General features: G+C 33.6%; 1 protein-coding gene across 10 annotated transcripts in view; it reads right to left on the reverse strand.

Annotated features, from left to right (window-relative positions):
• LOC129806849 (adenylyl cyclase-associated protein 1) overlaps window positions 1-23,095 on the reverse strand; it is a 45,993-nt gene that overhangs the window by 7,296 nt on the left and 15,602 nt on the right. For 2 of the 10 annotated variants that reach the window (XM_055855645.1, XM_055855646.1), the window contains 3 exons: window positions 21,433-21,608; window positions 11,647-12,193; window positions 2,325-2,851 (listed from right to left, as the gene is read on the reverse strand). In XM_055855645.1, the coding sequence (XP_055711620.1) occupies window positions 2,325-2,851; window positions 11,647-12,193; window positions 21,433-21,608 (1,250 nt within the window). Of the gene's footprint in view, window positions 1-2,324; window positions 2,852-11,646; window positions 12,194-12,656; window positions 13,361-17,340; window positions 17,757-21,432; window positions 21,609-23,095 lie in introns of those variants that run through there. The other 8 variants (XM_055855650.1, XM_055855651.1, XM_055855654.1 and 5 more) reach the window with 8 other exon arrangements.

Below are 23,095 nucleotides of genomic sequence, written 5' to 3' on the forward strand. Positions count from 1 at the left end.
AAAAATAGGCCCTCCAAAGTGGTTAAACTTTGACCTTAAAAATTTCGATAATGAAATGTTTTTCGAATATAGGTGTCTGACCATCTCCAAAACATGTTCGAAAATAAAAAAATCTAAGAGCTGTTTTCGAAATAAGCCAAAAACATCGTTTTGGAGGGGTAGGAGGGGGCTTGAGGAAAAAAAAAAACGATCTTTTCAACGAAACGTACACAAAGCGATAAACGAACGTCACAAGTTGAAAAAAAGTAGATTATACAACTGCTCTCTCTTTGAGTTCCAGCAGTAAAAAATTAGAAAAATCTTTTAATTTATTTAATTGGTATCTTTAGGTAATATACACTTAAACGGGCTTCAGACTTAAGGCTTAGCCAAATGGTTTAACTGCTCTAATTTCTTATCAATCATGATTTTTTGGGAAAATCTAACTTAGGATTGGATTATTAAAGATAAGTAATCTATTAGGCTCTCAAAAAGCAATTAAATTGCACGCTATTTAGGATTTTGAGACCTACGGGAACTAGGCTTAACCTCTAGTCTGAAGACTGCTTTAAGAATTGTTCATGAAGGATACTGCTCTTTGATCCAATTAGACAGAGGTGCAAAGACTTTAGCATGGATCTAAGCAGCTTTGGAATGGAGGAAATTTCACTTTCAGCTTGAGAATAGTTTCAAAAGAAATGTTTTTAGACCATACAGGCTTTAGTCTTTATTTGAAAATTCCACTAAATGCATTTAAACTTTCAAAAAGCTTTGAATTTCGCTTGAACAAAATGCCAGGAAATTGGTCAAAAATTGAATGGAAAATGCTCTTTACATTCTACAAAAATCAAAAAACATTTTTGCAAAATTCTTTTTAAACCGAATTTAATTATTTTGGGCAGTTTTGGAAAGCTTGAAAGACTTCCTAAAAACTTTTCTAAAAGATGACACAGCTTTCTTTGAGGAAAACTGATTAAAATCTTCCTTTAAAATCCTCCCAAAAACCTTTAAAGTTTTTAGTTTTTTTTTTGTAAATTCACAATAATAAGTGTGCCAAATTTCGGCATAGTTGCATGCAAGGGTCAAAGTCCCAAGTCCCAAAAAATTGATTTTTTTTATTCCTTCTTCTGAAAGAGTGTTGCTTGGAACCTTGTAAAGAATTTACCGTTTTTATTTACTCTAAAATCATTCTTAATACATTTTAAAATGAATAAAAATGTGGACATAGCTTTGGTACCCTATTTCGGCCACCTACATTCTCATAGTACCTTGCCCTTCGGGAATTCTTCCAATATCTTTTTCACGTCATCTCGTTTGTCGAAGCTACATTTTTTGTTATTCTTTTGCATTGTATAATCTCTAGAGTACGTAAAATATAAAAATTCATGGAAATTCGAGGAACAAAAAAGGTGGCCGAAATTGCAAGCTGGCCGGAATTTGGCACACTTACCCTAAATCCATTATTAATTCAAATTGAATTATTTTGAGCTTTTTGGAAAGCTTATAAATTCAACAAAAGAGCTTTCTAAAGACAGTAAATGTGCTTTCTTTAGCGGAAAATGTCCTTAAGGTGAACTAAATTTTAGTGTTTTTGAATTATTTTAAATATTATGTTTTTTATTATATTTATTTTTTTATTATTGTTTAGGGAGCGGTGGGGGGAGGAAAGAGGGTCTTTTAAGACCGGAAAAAGAATCAAAAATATATAAAACCATTTTGCTCTATGCTGAAATTGCAAAATTTGTCATAAAGCCCTATCACAAAGACGTATATAATGAGGAATTATAAATTTTGACCATGTAAAATATGCACCTTGTCTTTATGTTTTAATAAATTTTAATCCACAGATGATATGTAAATTCACTTTCATAGACAATAAAATGGATAAAACGATGCCCTTATAAATATTTAATTATATACGATGCTGGTGCAAAGTAATAAAAATAATTTTAACGTCATCATTAATTGTCACCTTTTAAAGCTCCTGGGAATAAAATTATATTTTCTTGTGTTCCAAAAATATAAATAAATAAAAAATACAAGAGAAATACTTAAAAAAATATATGCATTGAATGAATAAATAATTAAGGTGTCCCTTTTCTGAAGAAGAAAAAGCTAAGGAATATTCGACATTTTGCCAATACTAATTGCAAACTGTCTGACTATCCTTCTACTCTCCTTAATTCTCAATTAAATTTCTCAATTTTCCTCTTCAAACTTTCACCATGTTCTGCAAATTAATTCCCAACATTTCAAGAAGTTAATGCAACTTTTTCTGCTCTCATTGAAAATGTCATGCAATAAAAATCTCAAGTCAATCTTCAAAAAGTCTCTCTTTAACTTACTTTTCGTGATATCCTCCCCACGATTGATTTCGGCAAAGAGAGCACTTCGATCATCTCCGCTCAGCGATAATTCCTCCAGGGGCATCACTGGAGGCGGTGGAGGAATTCCGGGTGGTGGCGGAGGTGGGCATCCTCCACTGGGAACCTGTCCCTTGCCCGACCACACGAGTCCAGTCGTATGATGCTGCTTAATGTACTGCTGCAGATCCGTGAGTGTCTGAATCCAGGCTCTGGTCCACTCAACGTGAGTGGCATCCTTCTCACGCCACTCCTTCAGCACTCTGTTCGTGTAAAACTGCCCAGCATCATTCATCTCCTTGACATGGGGCCCAGGAGTAGGCGCTACGCAAACCCAGCCAAGAGCTGGGATGCTCTCACTGATGGCGGACAAATGATTGAAAAATGGCGAAGTGCGATGCTTCTCCCGGAAGTCCTGGATGGCAGCAATGCGCTCCGACGTCGGCTGCAATAGCTGCATTTGACGATCCTGCGGTGGCTGAGCCGATTGACTTGCCAGAGTCACATACCTGAAGAAGAATTTGGGAAAGTTGAGGTTACCTCAACCCAAGCCCCCTCGTAAACAAGAATAAAATGGAACATTTTTTGATATCGCTGTCTCCCAAACAAACCGATTTCGGACGTACTTGGGAGAAATAAAATAAGCCAATCACAGCGCGAGTTCTCTGTCCACATTCACCTAATTTGACCCTGGAGTTATAATTCTCTCAGAGAGACCCTCGACTCGAATGAGTTATAATAAAACTTACTGTTTTCCGAAATAACACCTCAACCATATTTTCACTAATGCTAAAACTAATTAGTAACTATCACCTAATACACTGTTTATGGAAAATAATTTGTCCGAACACATTGAAAATCGACTGAGAATTGGAGCTCTCTCTTTCGAGAAAATTCTTTTTGAGAGAGAGCCCTATAAATAATGTCACTTGACATGTCGGAAAAACATCCTCGGACAAATCCTTCGTCTTACCAGACTATTGCTATATTTTCGTGGGAATTAAATATTTAATACTAATATGAAAATGGCACTATTTTGGGCAACTTACAATTTGGAGCACTGACAAGGGAGGTTCTCACTCGATACCGAGTTCATTCATGAAACTTTGCATATTACCTAATTTGGGCATGCCAAATTCAATGGTGATAGTCAAAAACTTCGATAGGCCTCGATACCCCCGCTACAGGGGGTGGGGTTGGGGTACAAAATTCATAATTTTGGCTCTAGCCGCCAGAGGGTTGGAAATAGCGACTTCGGGTCTTCGGGTGACCCCCCCATAAGTTATCCTTGGGAATCTAAATATGACCTTCATTTTCCCCCCATCCCTCCCCCTTCTCTTAAAAAACGTGTTTTTTTGGGATATTTCGAAAACTAATGATCCGATAGTTTTCATTGTCGGATATGTTTTAGATGTTGTCCAGATGGATATTTCGTCTATACATACCAATGACCTTGAAACATTCCTTCATATCATTTTTCAAGGTCAAATGTATTACGCTTTATACGCTTCAAAATACTTGAACTCATACTAGACATCTTAAGAAAATCTACACAGATCAATCACAAAACCGGGAAAAAAGTATATTTAAAACATGTACAGTTCAAGCATAAAACGACTAACCCCGTCCTACAAATAGATAAAGTATAAAATTAAACGGTAAGTGTACTTAAAATCATGCACAGCTGAATCATAAAACGGTTAATTGCGCGCCTAAATTCACGCACAGATTATTCATTAAACAGTAAATGCGCTTAAAATCACACACAGTTCAATTTAAAAACGATTAACCCTTTAAGGACGATTGGAACACCGTTTTCCCATAAAGAAAATAATTTTTTCTGACCACCTAAAGTTATTTTTCCTTATGTTTGTACGTAATTGCAAAGTAGAAGGTTGAAGGAATCTAGGATATTTTTTGGAAGTCTCCAGGTATTTCCTACATATGAAATTTTTAAGCTAAAAATTGACGAATTTTTATACTTCCAATTTTTTTTAAACAAAACCGTTCTGGGAAAAAAACTACAAGACTCAAACATAATATTTTTCATTAAATTGAAAATTTTATCATTCATTAGTATTGACAGAAAAAATACTTGAATTTTTTGGCTATTTATGTCCCTATCGTTCGTAAAGGCAAGAAATTAATCAAATCACACTCTGTTGGCATTTCGAAGTCAAGATATAAGACCTTTTACTGCCTTTGGTCGGTGGTTTTATTCATATTGCTGATTTTCGGTCCGTGCAAACTGTCTCGTCGTTAAAGGGTTAAGATTGCGCTTAAAATAACGCACAGATGAATCATAAAACGAAAAATCCGCTTAAAAACACGCACAGTGTGACGATAAAACTATTAACAATTCAATCATAAAACGGTAAGAACGCTTAAAATCACGCACTTTCCAGTCATAAAACGGAAAATGTGACTAAAATCACGCACAGATGAATCATAAAACGGAAAATGCGCTTAAAATCACGCACAGTTCAATCATTAAACTGCAAATGCGCTTAAAATCAGGCACAGCTGAATCATAAAACCATTAAGAATCCGCTTAAAACCACGCACAATTCAATCATAAAACGATAAATGTGCTTAAAATCACGCACATCTGAATCATAAAACGGTAAATGCGCTTAAAATTACGCACATCAGAATCATAAAACAGTAAATTCGCTAAAATTACGCACATCTGAATCATAAAACGGTAAATTCGCTTAAAATCGCGCACAGCTGAATCATAAAACGGTAAATGCCCTTAAAATCACGCACAGCAGAATCATAAAACGGCAAATGCGATTAAAATCAAGCACAGCTGAATCATAAAACGGTAAGTGTGCTTAAAATCACGCACAATTCAATCATAAAACGGTAAATGCGCTTAAAATCACGCACAGCTGAATCATAAAACGGTAAATGCGCTTAAAATCACGCACAATTCAATCATAAAACGGTAAATGCGCTTAAAATCACGCACAGTTCAATCATAAAACGGCAAATGCGCTTAAAATCACGCACAGCTGAATCATAAAACGGTATGTGCGCTTAAAATCACGCACAATTCAATCATAAAACGGTAAATGCGCTTAAAATCACGCACAGCTGAATCATAAAACGGTAAATGCGCTTAAAATCACGCACAGTTCAATCATAAAACGGCAAATGCGCTTAAAATCACGCACAGCTGAATCATAAAACAGTATATGCGCTTAAAATCACGCACAATTCAATCATAAAACGACAAGTATACTTACAATCACGCACAGATGAATCATAAAACGGTAAATGCGCTTAAAATCACGCACAGTTCAATCATAAAACGGTAAATGCGCTTAAAATTACGCACAGTTCAATCATAAAACGGAAAATGCGCTTAAAATCACGTACAGCTGAATCATAAAACGGTATATGCGCTTAAAATCACGCACAATTCAATCAGAAGACGGTAAATGCGCATAAAATCATTCACAGGTGAATCATAAAACAGTAAATGCAGTCCTAAGCGTTTTATGATTCAGCTGTGCGTGATTTTAAGCACATTTACCGTTTTATGATTCAGCTGTGCGTTAATTTAAGCGCATTTACCGTTTTATGATTCAGCTGTGCATGATTGTAAGCATACTTGTAGTTTTATGATTAAATTGTGCGTGAATTTGAGCGATATCTTAATCGTTTTATCATTAAACTGTGCGTGATTTTAAGCACACTTACCGTTTTATCATTAAACTGTGCGTGATTTTAAGCGCATTTACCGTTTTATGATTCAGCTGTGCGTGATTTTAAGCGCACATACCGTTTTATGATTCAGCTGTGCGTGATTTTAAGCGCATTTACCGTTTTATGATTTATCTGTGCGTGATTTTAAGCGCATTTACCGTTTCATGATTGAATTGTGCGTGATTTTAAGCGCATTTACCGTTTTATGATTCAGCTGTGCGTGATTTTAAGCGCATTTACCGTTTTATGATTCAGCTGTGCGTGATTTTAAGCGCATTTACCGTTTTATGATTCAGCTGTGCGTGATTTTAAGCGCACATACCGTTTTATGATTCAGCTGTGCGTGATTTTAAGCGCATTTACCGTTTTATGATTTATCTGTGCGTGATTTTAAGCGCATTTTCCGTTTTATGATTCATCTGTGCGTGATTTTAGTCACATTTACCGTTTTATGATTGGAAAGTGCGTGATTTTAAGCGTTCTTACCGTTTTATGATTGAATTGTTAATCGTTTTATCATCACACTTTGCGTGTTTTTAAGCGGATTTTCCGTTTTATGATTCATCTGTGCGTTATTTTAAGCGCAATCTTAACCCTTTAACGACGAGACAGTTTGCGCGGACCGAAAATCAGCAATATAAATAAAACCATCGACCAAAGGCAGTAAAAGGTCTTATATCTTGACTTCGAAATGCCAACAGAGTGTGATTTGATTAATTTCTTGCCTTTACGAACGATAGGGACATAAATAGCCAAAAAATTCAAGTATTTTTTCTGTCAATACTAATGAATGATAAAATTTTCAATTTAATGAAAAATATTATGTTTGAGTCTTGTAGTTTTTTTCCCAGAACGGTTTTGTTTAAAAAAAATTGGAAGTATAAAAATTCGTCAATTTTTAGCTTAAAAATTTCATATGTAGGAAATACCTGGAGACTTCCAAAAATATCCTAGATTCCTTCAACCTTCTACTTTGCAATTACGTACAAACATAAGGAAAAATAACTTTAGGTGGTCAGAAAAAATTATTTTCTTTATGGGAAAACGGTGTTCCAATCGTCCTTAAAGGGTTAATCGTTTTTAAATTGAACTGTGTGTGATTTTAAGCGCATTTACTGTTTAATGAATAATCTGTGCGTGAATTTAGGCGCGCAATTAACCGTTTTATGATTCAGCTGTGCATGATTTTAAGTACACTTACCGTTTAATTTTATACTTTATTTGTAGGACGGGGTTAGTCGTTTTATGCTTGAACTGTACATGTTTTAAATATACTTTTTTCCCGGTTTTGTGATTGATCTGTGTAGATTTTCTTAAGATGTCTAGTATGAGTTCAAAATACTTATTTTTAAAAGTTAAGCCTATCAGAAAATAGCATTTTGTGTTAATGATTGCATGTAGGTCTTTATATACTTGAAATTCAATACATTATTGTCGTATTGGATGATATGTGCCATTTCATTTCATTCACATATTATAATCCTTAATATAAATTTTAAATTAATAATCAGCAATCGTTAAAACATAATCCAGAAAACGTTCATAACTTTTATAAAATTTCATAAATTTCACAAATTTCATGAAAATTTCATTACCTTAATGTCTTAATTTAGGAAAAAAGTCAATGCCCAATATTAGAATTTGGTAGACATGGAGTATTTTTAAAATGATATTTGTAATTGAAGTACATATAAATGTCAAAAACATGTCAATGGCATTAAAGCGGTTTAAATGGGTTTATATTCATTATTAAATAAATAAGCGTTAATAAAAAAATCATACTTTGATAAAACTGATTGAAAAAAAAAAATGAATATTTAAAGCGTAATACATTTGACCTTGAAAAATGATATGAAGGAATGTTTCAAGGTCATTGGTATGTATGGACGAAATATCCATCTGGACAACATCTAAAACATATCCGACAATGAAAACTATCGGATCATTAGTTTTCGAAATATCCCAAAAAAACACGTTTTTTAAGAGAAGGGGAGGGATGGGGGGAAAATGAAGGTCATATTTAGATTCCCAAGGATAACTTATGGGGGGGTCACCCGAAGACCTGAAGTCGCTATTTCCAACGCTCTGGCGGCTAGAGCCAAAATTATGAATTTTGTACCCCAACCCCACCCCCTGTAGCGGGGGTATCGAGGCCTATCGAAGTTTTTGACTATCACCATTGAATTTGGCATGCCCAAATTAGGTAATATGCAAAGTTTCATGAATGAACTCGATATCGAGTCCGAGAACCTCCCTTGTGAGTTTATCCATTTTTATCTCGCCTTACTTCTTCATATTGCTATTTATTTTATTCAACAATATTATATCATTTAGTTCTTTTTAGTTTTTAGACACTTTTCACAAAATAATTTGGTATTTCAATAGATTTTATAACGTGTTGGGTGCGAATAAGACATGTCTTTAAAATTCAGTGGACATGTCCTATGAAAATCCTAACTGCAAAACTGTTGTTATGGGGGAGTCAAATTGAGAAAATTGAGAGATTCGCGAGAGAATTTTTGCACTCTCTTTGATTTTTTAATTTATTTTAAGAAATAACACCTCAACCAAATTAACACAATAGATCTAAAATTGCATTAACTTTGACCTGAGTTAATTTTCCAGTAATAATTTTGAGCGAATCACATATTTCCCGTGAAGGTCTCTCCCCCACCCACTTTCTCTCTTTCGACTCTCTTGAAATGTCATTTCGGGCATTATTTACAGATTGGTTTTTTTCGTTTTTACACGATTATCTTTCTTTTCTCATCATATCTTTTCAATGAAATATGATCTTTACCCTATTTAAACAAAAGTTGCCCGAGTACATTTGATTTTAAGTTGCATTAGAGTCCGAAAATCAAGATTCTTTCTTCCATCGAAAATTCCTATTGTTTGTCTCACTCCCTCATTTGCTATTCTTTTCCAAACAAATGAGTGAGAGGTATATAGAAAATTGAGGTTCCATTTCTAAAGCATTGGAAGTATAGGAAACCGACCCCCCCTGCCTCAACCTCAACAAAATGTGGGGTACCTTTACAATTCGGTAACCATATGGAACCTATACTAAAAATGAAGGTTAGGTTTTATTATTTTCAGCAATGAATACACTACTTTCAAAGTTTTGGTATTTCTCTTATTGTAAATAATTATGAAATAAAATAATTTATGGCCAGTGCTAATTTAGGAAATTTATGTAAAAAGACCCCTATCTAATCGATGATCCTAATACAGGCTTCAGACCTAAGGCTTAGCTATATGGTTTAACCTGTCTAATTTCTTTCAAAGCAATGTTTTTGGAAAAATTTAAACTTACGACTGAATATTAAAGTGTTTTATTTAATTTTGAAAAATCATTAAAATTTCTCGTTATTCAGGATTTCGAGACCTTCAGGAAATGGACTAACCCTCCAGTTTAAAATAATATATACTCACGGGTCAGCCTAAATCTATTTTGCAATAAAACGATTATAATTTACCAAAAATTAAAAATAATAAACTTTCTTTTAAATATTTTTTTGACTTTGATTGCTAAACTTCGTTTCAAGAGTCTGTAAAAGATAAATTCCACTGATCTCATAAGAAACCAATAACATTTGTACTTCTGAATTTATGAAAGTTTACAAAAAGCTCACTTTTGTTTTGAACTTATTCTGCATCATTAATTGGAAAAAATATGTTGGAAACTTCTATTATTTGTCTTCACTAATTTTATCGTTTCCATGGAAAATTATTTCCACTGCTCGAATAATTTTCTGCCAATTAAGTTGTTTTCAACAAAACTGATACCGAGAATTTGTTGACATTGGTAGGTACAGGACAGTGTTTCCTCCCGTGAGTGGCGCTGTCAACTGTTCTTAATTTTTAATTCTCAAGCATTTTAATTGAAAACTTCAACTAAATTAAAATAAGAATCCAGAAAAGTGTTCTTGAATCTCAAACAAATATTCTTGGTCAGATTAGGCCTCAAAATGTAATGTGTCAAAACAAAAATTAACAGCACTTCTCTATACATTAATAAAATTTAAAAATTTTTATTTTAATCTTTGAGTAATACTGAAATATTATTGAACATAAGATAAGAAAAATTATAGAAATACTCATACATTTCATTTTCATTCGACAAAATGAAAATTCAGTAAATTCACAACCATTGGAGAACACACCCTAATGCTGTAAAAAAAGCTTCGCATAAACAAACCCAAATTATTTACATGCCATCCCGCTAACCGTTAAATTGTCGAAAGTGTTAAATAATGAAAAAAAAAATGAGACAACGCCCATTCTAAAGACACGCCCAATTGTTGGACATTTTTTCCTCACACAAAGTTCATCAATACGCACAGCTTTAAAGAGTTGTTTGTGTTAATGGGCGAAGAGAAAACGTTAGAAAATAATGTATTTTTTCATTTGCTTTTTAAGAGTTTTGAAAGAGGGCGTGTCTTAAATTTTCTCAGCTCTCTATCGAAGTAGCTTATTTCCCAAGAAATAACAACTGTTTCCTTTTTATTTATCTGGATTTTTGCAGGCAAAATTTAATAAAAAACTGTCAAAATGTTGCAGCCTGCAAAAAGGGGCGTGGTCATTATTAGCTTTTGGGTGGATCTTGCTTTTTCATCACCATTATCTACAATTCAAAGGATTGCCGGTATTAATTGGTAAAAGGGAATCATTGTTGAATAATGTATGACAATATATTTCCATTTGTTCCTTCATAGCTTTAAAAGGGGGCGTGTCTTAAACATCTCAGCCAGGTACGTGAATTAATCATTTAAAATTCTCTGGCATTCATTATTTAAAGACCTAACAACTGTTTCATTTTTATTTATCTTGTTTTGTACTGGAAAAATTTATTAAAAGGCTGCCATAATGTTGTTGCCTGCAAAAAGGGGGCGTGGTCATTATTAGCTTTTGGGTGGAGCTTGCTTTTTTATCACCATTATCTACAATTCAAAGGATTTCCAGTATTAATTGGTAAAAGGGAAACATTGTTGAATAATGCATGACAATATATTTCCATTGATTCCATTATAGCTTTAAAAGGGGGCGTGTCTTAAACATCTCAGCTATCTACGTGAATTAATCATTTAAAATTATCTAGAATTCATTATTTAAAGAACTAACAACTTTTCACTTTTTACTTAACAAATTTAATTTTTACTGACTTAAATTTGTTGAAATGCTGCTAGAATCTAGCAGCCAATAAACAAGGGGCGTGGCCATTATTATCTTGGGTGGAGCTTGATTTTTCACACATCAATATTCACAGTTCTAGAGGTTAGCCTATAGTGATCGTTAAAAGGGAAACATTGGGGAATAATGTATGAAAATATATTTTCATTTGTTTCTTAGTAGTTTTGTAAGGGGCGTGTCTTAAATTTCTCAGTTTTCTAGAGAGTGGATTATTTCTCAGGATTTATAATTTAAAGACCTTATAACTTGTCCCTTTTCACTTATCAAATTTCAGTTTTACTGGCCAAATTTATTAAAATGCAGTCAATAAAAAGGGGGCGTGGTCATTATTATCTCTGGGTGGAGCTTAAAGTTACGGAATTGTAAAGTAATTTAAAAATAGTAAAAAAGAACTCACTTCAATTGAGCATCAAAGGCTCCCCTTACGAGCTCAGCCTGGGCAGCTACATCTCCCCCAATTTTCTGGGACAGCTTCAAAAACTGGGCGACACTCCCAGCCACAATATCCTCATATCCCTGGACACTCATACTAGCAGTTTCCTTGGGCTTTTCCTTGGAAATAAGTTGCACAACCGTTGGAATTACGTCTTCCTGCTCTGCCCGTCCGTTCCTCACGACACTCTCCTCGAGATTGTTGATTCTCTGCTCAAGATCAGCCGACAAAGCTGAAAAATTCTGTGCTACTGTGGCTGTTGGGGGCGGAGTTGGTGGGGGTGGTAATTCAAAATCCAACGACTCTTCCTGGGTCAAATAGCAATCTGCCCTTTCGATGGAATCTTTTAGTGCAAGAGCGTCTGATTTCTTTGCTGAATCTAGTGTCTGATTGACAATGGCTAATTCCCTAGCAGATACCGATCTCTCTAGGCGATCAACAATCTTCTCCAGACGCACAATTAATGCCTCAAGTTCAGCTGCTGTTGATGGTTTAACGTTCGGATCGCAATCTAATCCACCAAAACACAAAAATGGAAATCACGAAAAAAGTAAATCAGTGGGAAAAATCAAAAAAAGAACTTGATAAGATAAACATTAAGCTCTGAACATTTTTCCTTTACAATTTTTTCCGCATGTGTCACCACATTTAAAAAAAAAAAGGAAAAATTCGAAGAAGGAACATGGAAAAGGCACTTGAGAATAATTATGCACGAATTTTGAAACATTTTTTCAACAGCCACAATTGAATTTTCCCTTTTCTCACGCATTTCTCTCTTGCTTTTGGAATATCAAAAAAAAAGAAAATAAAAGAACCCATCATCTCACCCTCGGAATACTTAAGACACAATTAACTTTCCACCCAAATAAATCACTTCAATATTGAAGAGGAGATTCTATTTCAATTCTCAGCACTTTTTCCCCCCACAATTTTTTTTAGAATTTTAACACAAAATCAGGCATTATTAAAATTACCTGGATTATTGCAGTTTTTCACATCATTGATTATTAGTGTTCGGCCAAAGTATACACTCAAGCTCTGACCCATTCGGATTTTCAACAAAACTCCCACCAATTCCTCCTCATTTCATGCTACAGTATACAAATCTTTTTTTTTCTCCACCACAGAAGGATCTTTAACCACCAAAAAATTAAAGAATTTTCTGCACAGTACAAAAAAAAAGTCACATTCCACTTGCTGCGTGAAAATCTCCGGCAATTTCTCTCACACACTCAACTCACAATCTATTAAACATTCTAAAAATATATCCATTTTCACCATGTCTTTTGCAAAAGTGTAACGTTCTAATTATAAAGTTACCACCACACCAATCTCAAAAACGTTTTCTCCAATTTAAATCTCAAGGAAGAACAAGAAAAAAAAACACAGAAATCATCACACAGCAAGATAAAAAAAATAGAAATGGGGAAAAAGCTACAAATTGAGAGAGATTTTCCACTGTGCAGAGGGAAAAAAATCCACCTTCACAGACAGAAAGACTGAATGAAATATTAATGCAAAGCAGAGTCAATGGAAAATGTCTCCCACAAAACAGTACAAAAAAAAAACACAGAGTGTAGCTAAAAAAAGCACAATTCTGTTTAGATCATTCGATTAGGTAAATTAATTTCACAAAATTTAATTCTTATCTCTCACAAATGTCGCAAATGTACAATCCCATTCTAACACAAGTTTATGCACTCATAAAATTTAATTTTGTACATAAAATACATTGAGCGTCAAATATAGAAAACGGTTAGCCGAGACACATACTAGTTAACTATATAAATACACTGCATTATTCTCATTATACTTTTATTTATAAAATAAGTAAAATAAAATAAGAATTATAAAATTGAGAAAAAAATTCATGGTATTTAAAATGACTACTAAATGGTTTGAAGCTCAGTTAAACAGTTTTTGATTCGAAGATTTTTAATTTAAACTAAAACGTAAATAAACTTCACAATAACAAATTTGAAATTGTAATGTCAAACTTTTCAAACCTGGAAGGGAATTCTGTAACGCTCTGGCAATGCCATATGACAAATTGGGTTCGAATCTTAGGAGAGCTTTTTCGAAAATGCGATTCTGTTGCCGTGACTTTACCATTTCAGCTAACGCGGCATTGTCAGAAGTCATATATTTGAGATTTCTGGCAATTCAAATGATAATGATTTTTGTTAAACAAATCAACCAAGACAAACTGTATTTTCATAAAATCATCAAGTAAAGAAATTTCATTACAAAATCAATGAAATGCATTTTCGAACTCATATGATATGACATAAAAGCTCGATTAATATTGTCATTTTTCGAACTCACGCGTGACAATGCCACGAAAATTACAGAATTCCCCTACTGAGGGGCAATTCACGAAATATCCAGACAAAATTGACTGGACGGCGAATATAGTGGAGACACACTTGATGTGGCGAAAAGTGAAATAATGCATTTTTCAGTCCGTCAAGTAGGCAAAATGCAATAGGGAAGTAATTTATGACGTGTATTTAAAATTGGAATCATTATAATATCTCAGGAATTTTAAGCATCCAAAGAAAGAGAAAAACTTTCAAATAACAATATAAATTATTTAAATTTTGGTGAAGTATGTTGAAGATTAAATGGTGTAATTATATTGCTTCACATAAAAGAAAACAAATATTGCAGTAATACTCTAGTGCAACGATAAGTTTTTATTTTGAACCTTTTTTATCCAAAATCACTTTGACTTCCTTTTAAATTTTAAATACAATATGATATTAAAAATAGTTTGGTTTTTTTTTTAGATTATTGTAGAAATCTTAGTTTTGGTCCGAAGTAAATCGTATGTAAATTTTAATTTTAACAATAAAAAAATTTCTGAAACTCATAATCCCTAATAATAATTCCTTTAGTCCCTGAATTTTCTCAAAACCTATTTTTTCAGAACACAAGGAGTATTTAAACGTTTTTAAAATTTTAAAACCTACTAATTTCTTACTATTTTTTTGCCTGGGCATCTTTACTTAAATAAATAATAAATAAAATAAATAATTTATTTCATAGGATTTTGGTAGAAAAATCGTACCCTCCGGTCTCGAGCTGGATACCTTAAAAACCAGCCAGTTAATAATTTAGTATCAATTTACTATCTGTATCTTCATGGAGTGCAATTAAGGTAAAGTACCCTCACTCGACCGGGTTCCTCTATTCGACCGGTGGGTCAATTTTTGAATATTTGATGGTGAATTTCGTCAATTTCTATGAATTTGTCACTGATTCGTATTATTCATGGAATAATTGACCTATTAATGTTAGATCATACACAAAATATTATAGCAAATATAAATAAATTGAATGAATAAATCTATCGGTCGAATAGAGGAACCGGTCGAATAAAGGGTACTTTACCTTACAAAGAATATGCAAGATAAAGTGTATTTCACTTAAAAAAAAAACAATAAAGTTTGTATTAGCCCCATGAACTAACCTTGCTTTGATATCACGACTTACGACTATCTGGTATAGGTCTCAGCTTACCGTCTTAATTATAGCTGCCAACTTAATTTACTAGAGAAAAGAAAATTTTCTTCAATATAGAGGAAAATTGTCTTGCAAAGTTGTAGAGCGAAAAATTGTCAATAAGAAAGTTCTGAATATAAATTTTGAATGACATCGTTTTTGGGACATTTTTCCTCAGGTTTCCCTGGTGCATGAATGGCTTTAAGCTGTCTACACATTATGAGAAAATTCTGTCAAAATTGAACTTCAAAAAATGTGCCTAGGAACTGTGACAAAAAGATGAATCCTTTTAAGACATTTTTTCTGTAGACAATTTCTACAAAAAACAAATCCAATTCAAGGTTTTTTTTCAAATTTTTGTTTCAAAAATGAATATTTACACATTTGGAACAAAATACATGAAAATCATTTTTGATACAATTTTTGAAGAAAAAATCAACAAGATTCAAGAATTAAAAAAAAAAAAAAAACAATTGTTGTTCGACTGCTGGAAGAAGGAAAAAAATGTTTGTGGAATTTCCTTAGGATATTATTTAGTGAATTTTCGTGGAGAATGTTCCGGAAAGCTGCTGAGATTGTAAAGAATCTCAGCTAAAATGCGGATTAAGAGTATTTGTCCGAAGGTGTAATTACTAGTTGCATCCAATGCAGTTATGGACGGATTTTTCCTCGAATTTTCTCTTGAAATAAGCGAAGAATTTGAGAAAAAAGTCCTCCAACATTGCATTAGGAACAACATCTCCATTCATTCTTTCCATTCTTTCCATTCATTCAGATTCTTTCTTCGCATTTTATTGAAAATTTTCCATGAAAATTCACTAAATACTGTTCCAATCAACTTCCACAAAGAATTTTTTTACTGAATTGTATTCTCGGCCATTAATGGATAATTTGGAGTCAAGAAACACGGTATAGACACCCTTTTAAAACTTCTCTATTTCCTCCTCTTACGACGTTTCGGAGATTGGCTGTCTCCTTCTTCAGCTATGGGAAGGTATGGGAAAGTTCTTATTACGTTTTTGGGGAATCACTTGAACAACTACATACACTTGGACTCCATAAATTAATTTTCTGGGACGATGTCACCACTAATGGACGGTTTGATACAGAATCAAATTTAAAATTGAGCAAATTTCTTGAAAAATGTGCCCTGGCTTCAAGTAAATACTTTTCAAGTAAATTCTAGAAATCTTGATGCTCAATTGAATTTAAATTCAATTGTGAAAATCCTAGTGTAATAGCACCGTAATGTGGAGACATTTTTATTCAAAAAAATTTTCAAGCATTGGAACTTTTTTTTCAAATATTTTTGAACTAATTTTTGATAAAGTTTACTCCAATGTATGGCCTCTACACAGTAGTAGAAATTTCTTTAAAAAAAATGCCTTTTTAAAGAAAATTTCACCTATCCTTGTAGGCAGAAACGTCAAAATTTTTTAAAAAAGGCATTTTTTTGACGAAAATTGCTTCTAGTGTGTAGACACCATTAGAGTGAAAATGTTCCGTTGGTTTTAAAATTGTGGTATTTGATTTGTTGTTATCACTAAACAGTGAGTCAGTTAGATCACTTGTTTGCGCAAAAAAATCTCCGTGGACATTACTTAAACAAGCCACTTAATTAGTGTTTTAATCTAGTGAAAAGATGAGCAGTTTCAGGTGGCTGAAGTTTTTGCCTTTACGATTAATTTGCCCAATATTTATGAACTATAATTCAAGCTAACTAAACCCAGACGATTTCTCTTGGGTATTGGCCATTTAAAGATCCCTAACACATTTCTTTTATAATTTCGATAGAGAGTTTTGAATCTGCCCAACCTTCCCCTATTTAAATTCTGTTCAATTATACAATTGAACAACTTTATAAGTGCATAACTTAAATGGAATTTTACACTCCGACTTAATGCGAATTATGACTTTTCTCAACACAGTTTTTGCAATTTTTCCAACTTTTGCATCAACCCAACACATGCCCAAACTTATGACACTCAAAGCAATACTCAAATATTTATTCACCAAACACAACTTGCATATCTACTGTCACACACTGTACTCTATCTTTAATAAAAATCCACGAAAATGCTCTGTATCAAAGTTGTTATTAGTTTCTGTGTACTGACTGGAAAATTATCACTCCTTTGTAGACTTTTTATTTACCTACATTTAGTGAATTAATATCTTTCTCTCAAGTATTCTGTGGTGGAGAAAATCACACAAGTTTAGCAATTATCAAAGATAATTCACTATAATTCCAACTGAATAATTTTTTTTATTTCGGAAAAGAGCCACCTCCCAGAAGAACTTTGACCACAATTTTGTTCAGAAAACTGTCCCCAACACCGGAGTTTCTTATCTTATGACTCTCTATATCACACTGCTGTTATCATACACACACGTCTTCACTACCAGAAATCCCAATCACACCGCAAGAGTCATTTTAGTGCAAAAAAAAGTCGCGTCAGAAGGCATCAAAAGTGGGAGATACACTGAACAAATTGATGAGTTGCAAGTGCGAGAATTTTTGGGCTGTGGCCAGATCAGAGACAAAAGGCAGGAGTTCTTGACTCGTTCTGTTTTTTTTCTGCCTTCATACTCTTTTTATTCCACATAGAAATTGAGTCAAATTGTCACCCAAGATCACAAATTAATCATCAACTAAGTTTTTTCTATTCTTATGTTTTTTTTTTTCAAAACACACTTACATCATTTGCAAACTATTTCGTTTTTCTTCCAATACATCATCACACTCAGAATAGAACATTGATCAATTGAGTGTTACATGATTTGCTCCAATCACAACTTAATTAATTTCTATGCAGCATCGAGAATTGAATGAATTGATTCTATTTTATTCTCCGAGCAATTTGCTATGGAATTTCATTGAGTGAACGAAAAAAAAAAACTACTGCAAATCCCAGACCAGGCTCTTTTCTATTTGAAAAGCTTGGTAATTTTCTAGTAAAACATAAAATTCGTCATTGGCTCACGTACCACATGTTTCAGAGGAAGATTAAGACATTTCTTGTGTTTGATTGAGGGTTTATAGTTCACCTAAACTGATAATATATCTTCTAAGATATTAAGCACCCACACTGTATTTGTATTAGCTCTGTAAAAGAGGATTTACCACGCCCAAAGGCATATCAGCCATCATCACAAAGTATCTAGAGGAAACCACCGTTAAATAACATATTTACGTATTTATGGAATAATTAAGCACATTACTCTATAACATTTTCAGTAGAAAAACAAATAAAGCTGATAACATAAATAAGGTTATGTATCAGTTAACGAATTATAAATGAGGTTATGTTTTAGTTTACGCAGCAGAAAAGAGGTTATGTTTGAATGAAAATAAAGCCGGACATTTCAAGAGAAATTAGTGAATTTTCATGCTTAGCAAATTATATGCTACTTCAATATATTTTAATCCTGAAAAAATTAACATCTATCCACTGAAGAAAATATTAGACCTCTTGCAATACAGAATCTGCTAACGTTATATTTTAAGCTTGAAAACGTTTGCAATGCAGTATATGCTACCTCAGGCAAATCAGGTTAGGTCTTATCACAAGATTATTTTCCAATGTAACACAAGCATTACGCTATTATTAGCGTAATGCTGTAAATGAAGGCATTGGCCATGCTCTTAAAAATGATCTTTGAGCAAAAGCGTAAAATAAGTCCTTAATAAGTACTTATTAATTCCTTAATTAAGGCATTTTTGGGCAACAGTAGCATAATCTTGTGACACAAAGTCGAAAATAGAATAGAGAACGCGATGGACACAAGTTATCCATTGTATAAAAAGAGATGGAACAAATTATTATAAGGTACGTGAAAAGCTTTCATAAAGTTCTCTTTCTTTTGGTGATAAATTTATAGTTTAACGTTCTTTTTTGCATTTTGACTCCCAAATTTTTTATGTATCCTCTCTCTAGTCCCACCAGCGTATTATAAGCCGGGATTCTGGAGTACATACCTTCCCTTGAGTTTCATCAACTCATATTCCGAGAGTCTATAAGGTAAGTGTACCAAATTTAGACCAGCTTGCAATTCCGGTCACTTTTTTTGTTTCTCGAATTTCCTTGAATTTTTAGTTTTTCCATACTCCAGAGATGATACAATGCAAAAAAATAACACATAACGTCGCTTCGACAAACGATATGATATAAAAAAGACATTGGAAAAATTCTGGAAGGGCAAGGAATTATAAGAATGAAGGTGGCCGAAATAGGCCACCAAAGCACTGCATTTTTATTCATTTTAAAATGTATTATGAATGATTTTAGAGAAAATAAAGACGATAAACTGTCTATAAGGTTCCAAGCAACACTCCTTAAGAAGAAGTAATAAAAATATTCAATTTGTATTAAAAATATTACATTTCAAATACGATTTTTTTGGAGAGATTTTCTTATTGTTTTAGATAAGAAAGGAGAAAAGACCAGAAATAAGAACAAATCTTGCACTCAAGAGCAACTCAACAAGGTTTTGGAAGCCTTTCGTCGCGGTTTCACTTACACTGTTTGTCTCCAATTAGAAACTTTCCCTTGTCTCCATTTGGATTAATATGTTTCCAATAGAAGCATTTTGCACTTGTGTGTTTTTTTGTATTTAAGAAGTTTTTAAATTATATTTAAAGAATTTTCACTAAACAGTAACACTGTAGAAGAGTCAAGGAGCAAATTTATGTAATTCTCTTCAGAAGAAATATGAACTTAATGTGTTGAATCATCTGTCAAAGTTAAAGTGTCTGGAAATGGTATTGAATTAGGACATTTACCCTAATAAAATGTAAATAATATTGAAGATAATTTAATTAAACCGAGGGATTATTCTTATTTATTCCGCGACGAGCCACCAACTCGCTTATTCTAGAACTCGCGGGAGACTTGTCTTTACCCATTGGAGGGATAACCCCTGCGCAACCCAAACGCACTCGGTGACTGTTCACGAAAGACTGCAAGGAATAGACATGCGCATAGCCCTCCTCAAGACGTTACACCTAAAGTAACGACTTCTATCCCAGCGAGCATAGATACGAGGGTGACTGTAATACTACTCTATAGGGGACTATATTCAAATTCAAACAGAACCGTTGAGCGCTGTTCTACAATATGACGTTTTTTCCTTAAGCTACGTTTTCTGATAAGGATAGGTGTTCAAATTTTGTATTCCAAGTGGTATAGAGTAGGGTGTCAATAGGTCCTGACACGACTTCTTAAAGTGTCAAGAGACATTCCTTTCACCCTACTGCATTTTTTTAGGTTAAACTGGATTTCGCTTGAGCTTACAATGGGTTAAGTCGTCGTAAAGTTCCGTTTTATATAATGCAAATGTCATAGGTTCGAATCCCCTTAAGGTCACAAGAAAATGTTTAGCGTTAAAAGGTCCTCGAATTGTATGTAATGAGCTTCACTGCACATAATTTCATGAGAAGGTTTATTACTTCTTTTAATTATGTATAGCATAATCTTATATCAATTATAAAAAGAAGATAGATAACATTCTCAAAAATCCTTTAATTTATTCAAGCGACTCCCTGTTTAATCTTGACTTCATTGTATAATGAAGCGCTTTTGAGAGCAAAAAAGCTCTCAGATAGTTTTCTCCTGGAAAGTTTTCAAATGAAAATAATACGGGAAAACTCCTAAATTCACTGGAAATTTTCCTTTGCCTCACCATTTGAGTGCCATGTAGCAACAAGAGGGAAAATTGTAAGAATATTCCAAGTTTACGATATTACCGGATTAATACACCATCTCTACCATATCGTAAAACTCTGACATTCACTTAGAAAGAGAGAGAGAATGAGAGGAATTTCTCGATGTACTGTGACTTTATTGCAACTTCCATAAATAATGAAATTTGAGAAGGAAAAATACAGAAAACTAATCTAAAAGTGCGCGCAGAAAATTCCCCAAAAATTCTTAAACCACATTACACTTTAATGTCAAAGTGGAAGCGAGCAAAAGCTGAATCTGCTGAATAATTTGTACAAAAAGGGACGTGCAATATATAGAGAGCTTTTTGCATCCACTTGTGCAGAACACTACACAGAAAACAAGCCATACAAGTTAAATGAAACACAAAATTGTATCAACGAGATGAAAAGGGCAAAAAAAGGCAAATAAAAGATGTATACAATTTAGCAAACAACAAAAAAGTTCACATTATACATAGTTTTTTTTTGTATATTGACATCAAAAAGGAACAAAGGACATACAAAGAGACAATCATCCTCACCCTCCTCATCGTCCAAGTCATCCGCCACATCCGGACCAAGAGGATCAAACCGAACCCGATGCTCAACGGCAGCCTGAGCTGCTGTTAGGAGTTCTGAGAAAAATCGGTGCCTCTTGAGGGCCAATTCATCGCGACCAATTGGCGTAACAGGTGGCTCCTGAACTCCACCCTCCTCCCTGTATACACCGCACATACAAATTCGCCCCAAAGCACAGTCACCAAAGCCACCCGCATGTCATGATATTTTGTCAGAGGAAAGATGGACCAGGAAAACATGATGGAAAATGAGAAGATTCTTCAGTTACTTTTATCCTATCTCTATTATACAGAACAACTTTCCTTATTTGCAACGAGACTATACGGATGCTACGGATTGAGAACAATGTTTCAAGGGGTTTGTTATTCCAAATTTACAGCACAAATTATAAGTTTTATTTTTAACCCTTTAAGGACGAGAGAGTTAAAAATCAGGGGTCGGAAAAAACACTTTTTCTGACTTTTTAGAGCAAAACACAACTTTAGATGATCGTAGGAAAAATTTCATTTTTCGGTCACCGGTGACCCAATTGTCCTTAAAGGGTTAAAAAAAAGTGTGAAGGTTCGTTTAAAATTGCTTCTTCTTAGGGAAAATTCAAAATTCGCCTTACTATGCTTGCTCATGAATGAATCTTAGAAAATATCCTATAGGAAAGACAAATTTTCGCCAAGCTGTTAAAATCAGTACTAGTGTGTCTCGACTAAAATAGAAATTTTGAAACTTTCTATTTTATTTCGAATTTCCAAACATTTTAAAGAATAGTATCATTTTTTGACAAATTGAAATGTAGATTAAAGTCTGGAGTTAATCAATTCAGGAAAAAGAGGAATTGGTGGTACACAAATCTTCTATATATGATAAAGCTCACCTATCAATAATTAGGAGAAATAGAAGTCACAACATTGGCAATCGGTAAGAAGAAGCTTCAGCGCTTTAACAAGATTACTTGGAAACTTTAACTAACTCCAACATTTCTTGAGAAACAGAAAAGCAGGTCATTTAGAACAGATTCAAAGTCCGAAATATGAGAACAGAGTTTTCGAAAAGGAAAATTTAGTGTGCTGAAAAATAGGAAAATTTACACCGTGATGAAGTTCACTCGGGGACTTCTATTTCGAAAAGGAGATTTCGAATTAAAATACCCCCGTTTGGATACGCCCGATGGCGTCTTCTGTACGGGAGAATTTCGAAATTCACTCCACTGTGCTATATATTACCAGTGAGTATCGAGAAATCTCCTTCAGTGGTTCGTTTCTGAGATAAATTTTTACCAAAAATTAATATAGAAAGTTTGATAGGTTTTCTATTTTATTTAAAAACGTTTCGAACATCAGACAGTCAGTGCTTGAATTACTTTTTAATAGACCTTGAATTCTCTTCTTAAGAAGCGTATTGTGCTATTGCGAACCTCGTCTAGTAAGCAGGTTTTTTACTGCTCTGTGTTGAAAAACCATGATTATTTGAGGTTTCTCAACACTTTTTGCTTCTTCATCTCAAACTTGAATTTCAAAATACAGGGGGTCCGGCATTATGCATATCGAAGTTATGCATAAATGGGGATTATGCAAACATGTTTATGAATCTTTACTAGGATTTCAACTCTATTCTATTTAATTATTTCTTTAT

The sequence above is a fragment of the Phlebotomus papatasi genome, chromosome 3 (genome assembly GCF_024763615.1).
Source record: "Phlebotomus papatasi isolate M1 chromosome 3, Ppap_2.1, whole genome shotgun sequence".
Lineage (NCBI taxonomy): Eukaryota > Metazoa > Arthropoda > Insecta > Diptera > Psychodidae > Phlebotomus > Phlebotomus papatasi.